The 12625-nt window shown below is 39.3% G+C and overlaps 1 protein-coding gene across 1 annotated transcript; it reads right to left on the bottom strand.

Annotated features, from left to right (window-relative positions):
• Positions 1–1185: 1185 nt before the first annotated feature.
• On the bottom strand, positions 1186–10831 carry prxl2b (peroxiredoxin like 2B). The gene is made up of 7 exons (XM_085274332.1): positions 10636–10831; positions 10068–10272; positions 9792–9843; positions 8685–8748; positions 8515–8590; positions 7131–7249; positions 1186–3580 (listed from the first exon to the last, which is right to left on the bottom strand). Exons 1-7 carry the CDS (start codon positions 10696–10698, stop codon positions 3554–3556), a joined length of 606 nt encoding a protein of 201 aa, XP_085130458.1. The 5' UTR covers positions 10699–10831; the 3' UTR covers positions 1186–3553.
• Between the last annotated feature and the right edge of the window lie 1794 nt (positions 10832–12625).

The following is a 12625-nucleotide window of genomic DNA, read 5'->3' as shown; positions in this document are numbered from 1 at the left end:
ACACAGAACTATCCACAACACTACACACTAACTCCACAAGACACATTAACTACACACTCCAAACACGCTAAACATCACAAATCTCTCACATCTCAAAACTCACTCTCTCTTTTTCTGCTCTCTCTCTCTCTCACTGTGACTCCTAAAACTTCCCCCTCTTCCTAAACAACCAAATCTCATGTTGCCATATCATTTTTTGATTGGTCGACTTGGTGCATTTTTCCACCAACACGAAGGGGCTGGTTTTTTTTTTTTTTTTTTTTTTTTTTGGTCATAAGCAGCAAGTGCTTACTAGCGCTGTCCTTAGACAGTAAACGTGATGAAACTATTCAGGAAAAACACCGGTATATATTGTTTATCATGACTCTGGTTTTACGTGGCCTATCAACACAATTTAAAAACTGGTATATATCACTTTGTATGTCTTTAAGTGGTCATGTGATTGGCTTACCATGACTACTTTATTCTTCCTCAGTCAAACAGCAGCACTCATGCGATCGTTTTGCCCCCTTAGCTCCAGGTGTTGTGCTAGAAAGTGATCGTGATTACAGTCCGTGGGAGCGCGCGCAGCTGCTTAAAGCTGTAGCGCCCAGATTACTTACGTAGTCAGCTACTTCCGTGCAACTGATATAAGATGCGGTAAGCTGAACACAGCTTCAACCGTCTGTTGAAAAATAGTAACGTGACCGCATTTTCTTGTTAGTAACGGTAACGGCGTTGTAACGATAGAGACAGTAATTAGTTAGATAACCCGTTACTGAAAAAAGTAACACCGTTACTCCCATCACTGACAATAACACATACAGGACTGGACAAAAGATAGAGGAGAACGTCAACGACACTGGCAGGAGTTCAGGTATTTGGTGAAGACCATGCACTCCAGGTTCCCGTCAAAAGTCAAAAAAAAGGCTACTCTCAGCCAATCTCTGTGCTCCTCCAGAGCAAGCTCCACAGCTGTCAGTTCACAGTTGTTAGCATCTTCTGTTCTTTCTTTACCGGAAAGCTTCCAGCAGAAAATCAAAGGTATATGGATGGACATACAGTGAATGGTCACTCCCAAAGTTTGTTAAAGTCCTGGAAGTGCCAGCTGATGAGCTTCTGTATGTCACCAACAAATATGAGTACAAATGAAACTGTGAATCAACATGAATTGCGAAGTAGGAAAGAATCATGACAGACTCTGGTCAATTTTAATTACGTTTTATTTAGCATCAAAGGTAAAGAGCCTACAATAACACAGAGAAGCAGAGTGATACTGTGTGATGGCATTTGAACATGTCAGACTGTAAGCATAATTTAAACCAAGAGCAGTAGAGGGTCACAAAACCGTGTGACCCTCTACTGCTACTGAGCAGTACTCTACTGAGTGACCGACAGGTGCATTTTTAACTACTAGAGAGGGCGTTTTCTTTCTATAGCTTTAGGCAATTTTAGTTCCCTTTGGACTGATATGCGATTTCCTTCTGTTTCAAGTTTTTTTTTTTTATGCCGAGCCCAGTGAGGTATCAGTCCTCTGCTAACTTTCTCAAAATGTCAGATGTTTCCTTTGAACAACATCGCACATTTTAAAGCGATGCTGGGAGATGGTTAGAAGACAAACAGTTTAAACTTCATGTTTTGTGCAACAAGTTGTTAACTGAACAAGGGTATAACAAATAAAACGTGTTATTGTAGATGCTTGATGTTCTCCACGGAGGAAAATCAGGTACAGAAGAAAGTGTGTCTTCACTTAGTTTTAGCACCACATTTACCTAAATTGTGAAATTGTGTCGTTTTGAAGTTACCAACTAGAAACGCATTTTTTGCTATATATGAACATGTTTCAACCTGTATACCCATTTAGAGTTTATTTAGCTAAATGAATATTTATGAAATATTATTGCTTTGCAAGATTCCAGATGTTTAAGATGTTTTATGAATGTTCCTGCTGCTATGTAATTATCTAGACTGCTATTTTTGTGACTCAGATATGTTATTATTGCCATTAAAGTGACTGTCTCAACTGGCGCAATCTCAAGTCTCTCCTTTAAAAGTGCAATTTATTTTTTTAACATAAAACATGACTAAATCTTTTAGAAACCATTCTCAAACTGCAAAAGACTAAAAGATGGACACAGCCACAACTGCATCACCCATCGGTTTGTGCACTACCTTTATACACCTCATGGCTAGCTTAAGGCCGTCCCTATCTCTCTTTCTGAAACCAGGAAAGGCCATTTGTTGACAGGAAGGGAGAGCGCTAAATTATCAGTGAGCAGACTTGGTTAGGAAGGTCACAATTTCTGTCAGACAGCCGCAATAAAAATCCTCCAAATGGCACCAAGACAACACAATCTGGACAAGAAGTACAGTTCAGTTTGTAACTATTTTTTAAAGCCAGTAATTACAATCACTCACCACCAAGTTACTCTTGAACAGTAAGACCCTGCATAAATAAAACACATAAACAGACTCGGCCTGCAGACCATCACCTGAGTGCTGGTGATCCACTCGTTCCTCTAAACGTTTCAACTTTAAATAAACTCTTAAAAAAATATATTTGTTTACTGTTTACTCTTACTTGTGTCACAGGCTGGCTCAAGGAACTGACAGAGGAGAGGAAGACTTGAACTTTTAACTAAATATTATTTTCATAAAATGCAAGATAACCATAATATGAGGAGAGTAACTCAGTAACATCAGTGGAGTGCATGCATGAGGAAATAGACCAGTGTTAGGTATCATGACAGAGGGCCTAAAATATCATCTGAATCTAAGTTTATGTTACAGGTTTGTGAACTTGTCCAAAAATGATATATAGTAAATTTAATATATGAGCATAAAATGAATCAGAAGTGACATTTTTCTATAAAGTGAAGCTACAAAATGGGCCAATTTCAGCTTTAAATTATAAACAAAAAGAGCTGTAGGTGTTAATATTTGAGCCCTGTCAGTTTAGATTTTGTTTTTAAAGTAAATTTTTGTGGATTTTTATCTTTTCTCCTGAGACGACAGTGAAGAAAAGACAGAAGAGAGGAGACAGACATGCAGTGAACATTGTCAGAGCACAGTCAAACCCAGACCTCTGCATTAGCTTTATGACATATGGGTCACCTGCTGTGCCCAGTGAGCTAAAACAGCCTCCAGAGTGTTGAATTATTAATGAAAACAATTCTTCTCTCATATCAAGAAGTCAAATACCTCCTGACCCATTTTGAAAGTCTTTAAATGAAGTCAAAGGCTTTTTAATGAGCAGATATTGTTAGACACATACAAAGTAAAGCTTGTTCTTTATAAACTGGATATTAAAAAAAGACAATCACAGTGATGTAAACACAATTTAAATGTAAAATACCAGCTGTTGTAAAAACAAAGATTAGAGCACTCTATTTGTACCATAAACCATTACAGTTTATTAAAAAACAAACAAACAAACAATAGATTAAAAACTGTGGCACTGGAATATTATTAGTGATTTAATACTTCATTGTCAATCATTTTAAACGGTATCCCACTTCATGAATCTTCCAAAGAGGCGAGACGTGCAGTTCAGGTACGAAGAGCAGCTCCGTCATCATCGTGTACAAACATCATCGTTGCACTGCAACAGATGACAAAGATGCATTAAACAATGAGAACAATAAATAATGAGCCTCAGCCATGTATTTAGGAGAAGCAGCAGCTCATAGATAAAGATGCCGCTCACCGATCACCTTTTGTGGATAAAGCTCCATCAATAGGAAGCCTTGTTTGTCTAAACACCGCGTCTTGTTTGCGGTCCCTCAGAGTGATCGCTCAAGTTAGAACACGAGTCATTCTTGTGGGAAATCTAGTTTGAGAGTTCCCAAACCTGGGCACAGATAGAAGAACCTCCAAAGTAAACAGAAAGGTTTGAGGAGAGACATTACTTCTAAACCCATGAGTGGTCTTAGTGGTTTTATCTGGACCAGCCTGTGACCTCTCTCTGTTAACAAAACATTGCCCGGGCCTTTCCAAACCAGACATTAGCTTGTGACTTTTACTCGTTCCTGACACATTTTGACCCCTCAGAGATAACAAGGTCTATTCTGTTGTGGGTTGCAGAGATGACATCGGCTGGTCGTCAGAGATCATGGGGACTGTTGCAATAGTTTCGACACGGTGGATTCTGTGGGAAGCGAGCAATAGCGCTCAGAGGCAAAGTGGTTGAAGAGCATGTGCTGGATGTGACGGGCATGTCGAAAGCCCTGACGATCACAGGACAAACCCTGCAGAACTTAAAGTGTTAGGCCCATGATCTGTGAGCAGTTTGTTTTGTGAATACACTAACATAAACCTAGGCCACATTTTTTTGAAATCTTATAAATCAAACTGAATTCTTATATCTTATACCAACACAGCAATCAATGCAGCTCATTCTCTGAAGCAGAGTTTCTCAAAGTATATCAAAGGTTCTCAGAGCTACAGCCATCAGGATGTGGATGACCGGAGGGGGCGGGGGGGATCTAAGTTGAATGAAAATGGTTGTACAGGAGATAAACAACAGTTTGCTGATCTGACCTTTACTTCATTAAAGTTCAGATTTATTGTTGTCAATGACTGATAAAAACTGACAGGTGTGGGGCTTCTTTTCTTTTCTTTTTTTTTTAGTTTGTGAAGAGAGAAGGAAAGAAAAATAAAACACTGCACTGTCTGTCTGAGACCTGTGCAATGCCTGCACTTACAAACTGATAACATATAAACTGCTGTGCTTAACTGATGTTAAAAAGACAGTTTTTTTGTAGCCTGAATAGGTGAAATGGGATGCATAAGTGTTACCATTTTCATTAAACACAACAAATGCTCTGATTTTGCAAAACTAATTTGTAAGTGTAACAATATGAACACTTAATCCTGAGATTATTCTTTCTTATCAAGAACACAAAGCCAGCGCAACTCACCCTGCAGAGTGAAGCAATACTGAAGCTTTGATGTTTTATGATGTTTTTATTACGACATGCTGATGTCAGCCTGTTATGGCGTCATATATATTACTCGATATGGCTTCTTGAAACTTTTTTAGAGGTCATCCTTGACCTTGGGTGCTGACTGTGAAAGTCAAGGTCAAATGCTTAGCCAACCTAGGTACTCCTGTCACCCAGGTTGAAAGACAATCCAAAAACAAAACACATGTGAGTAATATAAAGTTTTTACTGATTTTGGCCTGACCTTGATCCCATTTTCACCAAAATGAAATCAACTCCTTATTGTTATCTGCCATCACACAAAATGTGAATATGTCTTGAAACCTCTGAATGCTAGACTGCTAACAAACAGACAAACAGAACATATTACATACTCCATAGTGTTACTCTTGTAGATGTTTTTATTATAGACACAGGACTGCAATCAGCAGCTGGTTAGCTTATCTAACAAGTGCCTGGCTCTGTGGGAACATAATAAATACCACCTCAGAATAAGATGTGCAAAACCTTTTTTTTAAGTTTGGATACAGCAAGCCATTTCCATTCTTTGTGTTGTATTAAGCTAATTTTAGCCTGGCTGTAGCTTAATATTACAGTCCTGTTTCAATATTCTTGCGATGCCCCCAGCCAGAAAGCCAGATCTCTCAAGAGATTTAAGAGTAAATAGTGTTGTTGGGTCTTGTACGTTAACATAAACTAGTGGTTTTGCAATAGATACTAAATTCCTGTTTGCAGTAAGCAAACAGTTAAAAAGCAGGCACAATCTGTCACTAAAAATGTGTTAAGTGCTGAGACTTTGCATATAAACATAATGATGGTAGTGCAGTAAGCAAACAGGAACTTATGTTATTGTTAAAAAATTCCCTATGCAAGCAGACTACTTAATACTACATAGCCTCCAAAAAAAATACATCCCATGATTTAAAAGGTTCATGATTACGGAGGAATTTTGATCCTCTCCCTTTGCAACAGTCATTGTTGTAGATTTACTGCTGACTGGAATCATTGGCCCTGTCCTCTTGTTACATTTCTAGGAAAATCCAAGTCAGGTTACGCTGTAATTTACGACGTAGGGTTTCAGAAGGGTTTGAAGTTACTGCTGAAGCATAATTCCCAAGTAAGTGCTCAACTTCAAATTTGAAGTATCTGAAATCTAAGCAGCGCTTCATCACAGTGGTCGTAATCAATGAGGAGAATCACATGGATGCTACAGCGAGCCTCTAGTGAGCCTATTTCCAGTCGCATGGTGGAGGAGAAGCGACGATTATGAGCTCGCTACACAATAAGGTTGAGTCAGGACATTTTATAGAAAACAAATCCTCAGTATAACCATTTTTGAAAAGGCAATAATGCTCTAATAACATATAATTCTCAGTTTTACACTTTAAATCTGCTGTAGTTTTAATATTAAATATCTGTAGTTTCTGTTTTTCATTCACAACATGTTTGTCTGCCACAGGCTGTTTATCATTTGTCTCTCAGTGGTAACCAATTTATGACACTGTCATGACAACACTGACCTTCCAGCTTCTTAAAATCCCACTGTGCACATTAGGTAAGAAAATTCTGAGTCGCCTCTACCAGAGGGTTTAAAAAAAAGAAAAAGGATGTAAACAGGGCAAAATGATTAGGGTGGAAACCACATGAGGTAACAATGACCTCAACAGAAATGGTCACCGCAGCCAGTACTGCCAGTCATTCCCATGTCCTCTTACTAGACATGTCCCATTTCTGCTGTGCTGTACGAGTAATCTACCACACATACACAATGATGATGGTAGTGATCAAGGACTTGCTAAAAAATATGAATTCCTCCATAATATAGTGATAATTTCAATCTGCAGAGCATTTGTGCTTTTCAGCTTGCACTACAGCACCGCTATTATATGGATCTGTAAAATAACTGCTGTGTTTTCAAGTACGGAGATCATCTTCAGTCAAGTTTAAAAGGTTTCGGGGCCTTTGACACAGACACTGACAGACCATGAAGATGCTGTAATAAGTGTGAAATTGTCTGTGAAGAGGATACTCTGATGCATTTGTCTCTACTGACGTAAAACAGACTCTGTTGAAAGAAACTGATGATTAGATCCCTCCAGTGTTTTCACACACACAATGACACCAGTTTGCTCTATCCCATTTAACCCTTTGCTTTACAGCTCAGTTCATAGCATCAATTATAACATGGACATGCATGGTATGCCTTACCACTGGCCTCTGTCCTTCTTTTACTGTGGCTGAGATACCCAGAGCCTTGGTAATCTCCTCCAAAGGCAGGTAGTCTCCTGGTGAATCTTGGATAAAGTGCAGTAGGACCTTTTCTCCACCTTTGCAGTGCAAAAATAAATCACTTAGATACTTTCATCATATAAACAACTTGCTGGCCCTGTTTATTACAATATAATAATGTAACTTTGCTTTGGTTGCCTCACTAGGGATCCTTTTTTAAAAGCAAAATACATGAAAATAAAAAAAATGCTACGGCACACACAGAACAGTATTTCAAACATGTATGTATAGTGCAGTTTGGTTTAACGCAAAGCTTCTGTTTGATAAACTACTTCCAAACACAGAAAAATGTTAATATTATAGAAATAGAACTTCACAGGGTTTACTGTGTAGGTGTTGAAGGACTTTTGGTGGAGCCAAGGCTTTAACACTGGGAGACACACCAGACAAAGTGACCCACTACCTACTCTACCAGATGCCTTTTTCCATAAGGACAAACTGTTCTACCGCACCGTAAGAAGACTTTGGCACACAAAGAGGGAGAATTAGAGTGACCAACCATTTTATTTGTATTGTAAAATTAATTGAATACTGTCAAAAAAACCTTTTAATATAGTCTTCGTTTTCCTAATGTTGTGCTATAATGTATATATGTAATGTATTTAGGACTGTGCCTTTTTATTTGGTGAGCATATTTGCTTTTATATGTTTAAATATAGCTAATAATCTAACCTTAATATATTCGAACAATTGAAAAATAATCCTATACTTCATGTAAATGAGCAAGAATAGTCAGCAGACCTGTGGAAAACTGGATTTAGAAGTAAATGCTGCTCCTGACTGCGTCACCATAATGTGATGCTGCACTGCCCTCTAGAGGACACACCACAAAAATGCAACTTAAAATGACAGAACACCTTTTCTGTACTCAGTGCCATACCACAAGGTGAATTATGAGGAAAATCCTCTAATTTGTCATATGTTTTAACTCCTTATCTCCTGAATGGGTACTAGGGGTAACCTCTGAACTGAACTGAACTGAGCCATTTCTGTCATACTTCAGGCCTGCTTCCAGAACAAAATACCTGGGTTTTCATCAGAAGTTAGCACGGATGATCCCTGCCTATACAGCTTACCATGGATGCCCTTAAAAACCTGAAACCTGTGCTAATAGTTGTCAAACCACATCTTTATTGGTACAGACTGAGGTAACAAAACTTGTCATTAGGGGTACAGGGGAGGTGGTCATATGTCATCTTTATTTGGTAAAGGTTTAAACAATCAGTGCCTTTCCACTTACTTTTACATAATCTTAAAATGGACCCTTGCACCCCTCCACCCCACTGGTGTCCACCCAGTTTACCTTTGGCCACAATGACCATGCCTCCACTCTGGAGCAGATCTCCTGAGAAGTTTCCCTGGATTCCTTCAGCGCTGGCCTGAAAAAAGCAAAAATTATCAGCTTGAAAAAGCCACCGTGTACCACTGCTCTTTTGTTTTTAATTCGTTTTTGAAAGTGACAAATATGTCTACCTTTGCTGCTACATCTCGTACTTTTTTCCCCAATGCTGCAGGAACCACACTTAAAGCGTTGTACCTGAATGGGAAAAGAATACAGTTTTTCCATTACAGAACATTAAATATTCGTGCATTTGATTTGATTTGATGAATGTTTTCTTGATTCCTGTTATGATCCCAAGATGATGTTTTAAAATGATTGGGTTGGTGAAATTTGTTTACTATAATGAATTAATTGAGTCAAGATCAATACTGTTTAAGTTACTCCTTTTTTTAGTAAGTTTGACAATTTAAAGCAAATCACATCTTGGTCAAAGCACTGGTCTTAGGAGCTTATCCGTTTTAGGTTTGCAAGAGGTAGTGCTGAACACTACCCCAGCTGTCATAGGGCAAGAAGCACTGTTCACCCTGGGTAACAAATACGAAGACAACAGCTCATGCAGACAATCGCCTGCCGGGGTGCATGGCTAATTAACAACAGCTAGTTAATTTAACACTGATTGTAGTAAAACCCATGCAAAACAAGGAATAGCATGTAAACCCCACACATAAAGGCCCCAGCAGGTTAAAACCTAGAACAGGGTTGTCACTTTAATCCTAAGTGGGCCACAATGGGTGAAACTCTTCTTTCTGTTAGTGTAAAGAGATTTAACTATACATTTAATTCCCAAGATCTTTTAATGCAAGAAGTGTAATTTAAACATTACATCTCTGTTTTTCTACGTGATTAAAAAATGCTTCTTTGGGCTTGAAATGAAAGACAGAAATTTGTAATATTGCAGAAGAAAATTTTGTTAGCTCATTGCACAGACTGCCCTTTAGTTATAAAATGGAAACATTTAGTTGATTCATTTTGCTTTTCTTTTTTTACTGTGAACCCACTATAAAAATCACAAGTTTCTATTAATTATTTATTCGTTTAAGTATTACATATTTACTTTGGTGTTGTCTCTTGGGGGGGGGGGGGGGTCTTTATCAGTTACAATTCAAAAATTTATGTCCTCAATTTTTCCAAAGATGTTCAGTGGGCCAGATTGGAGTCTTTGTGCCTTGTGTTTGACATCCTTGACCCAGAACCTTCTTGGTGTACTGACATTAGCGCTCTACATTTATTGCACTCACCGTTTGAAGCCCAGATCCTTGTAGCATTTCTTTTGTTCATCCACATAAAGGGCTAAAAAAAAGGAAGCTGATTAATGATTATTCACAATCACACAGCAGGAGTGGCTGCTGACAATTTTGAATGCTCTCAGCAGGGAAGTTCTAGTCAGTTACAGAAGGCCTTTTTTTTTTTTAAGATACTCTAGTCTGGTGTAACCTAATTTTTCGACAGCTTTTATAAGAACTTACCAAAAGATAAATTAATATGCACTGCACTGAATGATTAAGGATGCTTACGTCCTTTTAAAAAGCCTCCTTGCTTGAACTCCTGGAGCCCAAATTCTTCTGGTCCGACTCCCACTAGCGCTACCCCGTTGGCCCTCAGGTCTGGCTCCAGTTTGCTGATCTCTGATGCCGTCCACCGACATACCTGACAGCCAAACCTGCGCAGGAAGAAGAGGACCACGGGCTGGTCCTGCCACAGAGACTGGAGCTCTACTTTCTGAAAGACAAGCCGAAAGAAACAGCAAAACACACACACACACACACACACAGTAAATATATGAGGAGCTGGCCCTGTGTGTTATATGTGCAAATGAAACGTTATGTCACAAGTGAACATCATCATTATGTCACTTTAAAGGCCTCGTTACTCAGCAGTTGTTTCAGTGCTGGGGAGGGGGGGTGGGGAAACAGGTTTAATTTAGCTGCCTCGGCGGGGTAACAAGTCTACTACTTCATATCACAGCTTAATTTGAAAAAATAAAAAGGGGGTGGGGGGCACAAAAAAGCGAAGCAACTATCCGAAACGATAAATAAAGTCCACAGCTGTAACCCTCAGCAGCCGCCCATCTACGTAACTCACCTCCTCGCTTTCATCGCTCTTCAGTAAGTTTTTTCCAACTTTAGCAAGGTCGACTGACGCCATTTTCTCCGAGCCGGGTAAAAGACTCCGAAACACCACGAATTAAGTTCACAGATCAAGGTGACAAGCTTCGGGAGTGAGTGACTGTACAGTAAAGATGTCTGTTACACCCGCATAAACTGTTGCAAAACATCTACATCCGTATACGCCCACTCAACACGAACCTCCAATCATATTCAACTGGAACTGAAAACACAACCAATCAAGGGGCGTGCTACGAGTCGCTTTCAGCACGTGCAGAGAGTACTACAAGCAGCTTTTTTTCTTTCTTTCTGTTTTTTTGTAACACGGTGTAGTAGTTGTTGTTTTAAGATATCTGTTGATGCACATGTGAAGCATGTGCGGAACAATTTTAAGCTGACCCCATGCTCTGTGCTTACAGTCGTGGTAATATCTATATGTTGTGTAAGGTTCAGCACAGGTGAGCTCAAAGGTGGGATTTTATTGCATGGTCTCTGTTTACTCTCTTCGCTCGATTATATATCCATTTTATAGCTCTTTAAGTTCATCCCATGTCCCAGCCTTCTGTTTTCTATTAACTCCACAGCAAGTTGTGCCACTCCATCTGAAATCACCTCAGGCCCCGTGGGTAGTCTTTATCTGTCCTCTACCCTTGTGAACAGAGATCTCCGATGTCGTTCCTGGGATCTGCTGGAGCCACCCGCCCAGTTTGGGGCTTCCTGTCTGAGTGCTCAGATTACCACCGGGACCACTGTTGCCTTCACCCTCCACATCTTTTCGAGCTCTTCTCTCATCTCTGGTATTTCTCGAGCTTCTCATGTTTCTTCTTCCTGATGTTGCTATCACTTGGTATAGCTACATCTAGCACTATAGCCCTCTTCCTCTGCCACGTGTGATTAGATACTCATCACCAGTTTGTCCCTTTGTATCTGGAAGTCACACAGGATCTTAACTCGGTTATTCTCAACCACCCTAGGGGGATGTGCTATTTTGACCTCCAGACTTCGAGACCATATTCGGCACAGATGTTTTTGTATACTATGCCAGACACTTGCTTATGGTGTTCCATGTATCCCCTGCTTGCTGGCATCTTGCGCCCTACTGTTATGTGCTAGATTGTCCAAAGGACATCTTTGCAGAGCCTGCACCTGGGGTCTTGGCTGATGTGGTCGACCCCACTGCAGAGATACTTTTGACAAAGGTGGGAAAAAAATCTGAAATGATTAAATTCCTATGTACACATTTAAGATACTGTTGTCTTCACTTTCTGCTGCTTATTTTACTGACTTTTAGAAGAAAATTGTTTCTCTACTTACTGTAGATCAGCCCAATTACACAATGTAACAAAACCTTTTTCCTCTGTATATTTCTCGGTTGCTCATGTCTTAAATGTAGAGAAAAAATATTATTCTTTTCAGAATGTTCTCTCTTGTGACCAGGACAGTAACATTTTCTATTCTTTCTACTTCATTGTGTTATGAGACATCACTGACTATGTTACTTGCTACCTTAAACAAAAAAAAGTCTGTTTCTATATCAATGGGATGTGTGTAAGATGTATAATATTTGCGGTCTCGTTCTGCTCACTGCTCAGGCTGGTCAAGGCAGATGGCTGCCCCTGCCTAAGTCTGTTCTGCTGAAGGTCTTCCTGTTAAAAAAAAGTTCTTCCTTCCTGCTGTTGCCAATTATTTGCTCATTGGGTCATTGGGGGTTCTTTCTCTCTTTTAAGATCTTTAGCTTACAATATAAACCAACTTCAAACAACTGTTGCTGGGAAATGATTATATAAATAAATCAGCATTCAATCTAACCAGTTCTCCAAATAGAAACCATTTCATTAAAAAGATATCAACCTCAGTAACAATAAATTTAATACACTATACCTATGGGGGTGTTTCCATCTCTCATGTACCAAGGTGAACATCCTGCGGGCCAGATTAACCTGCTACAAGTCAATTAGACATAATGA

This window comes from Mchenga conophoros, linkage group LG5 (genome assembly GCF_057382185.1).
Source record: "Mchenga conophoros isolate Kocher_MC1m ecotype Shallow Benthic linkage group LG5, M_conophoros_male_GT1.1, whole genome shotgun sequence".
NCBI lineage: Eukaryota > Metazoa > Chordata > Actinopteri > Cichliformes > Cichlidae > Mchenga > Mchenga conophoros.
The sequence above is the reverse complement of the archived record's forward strand: the minus strand, read 5'-3'. Positions and strand labels throughout refer to the sequence as shown.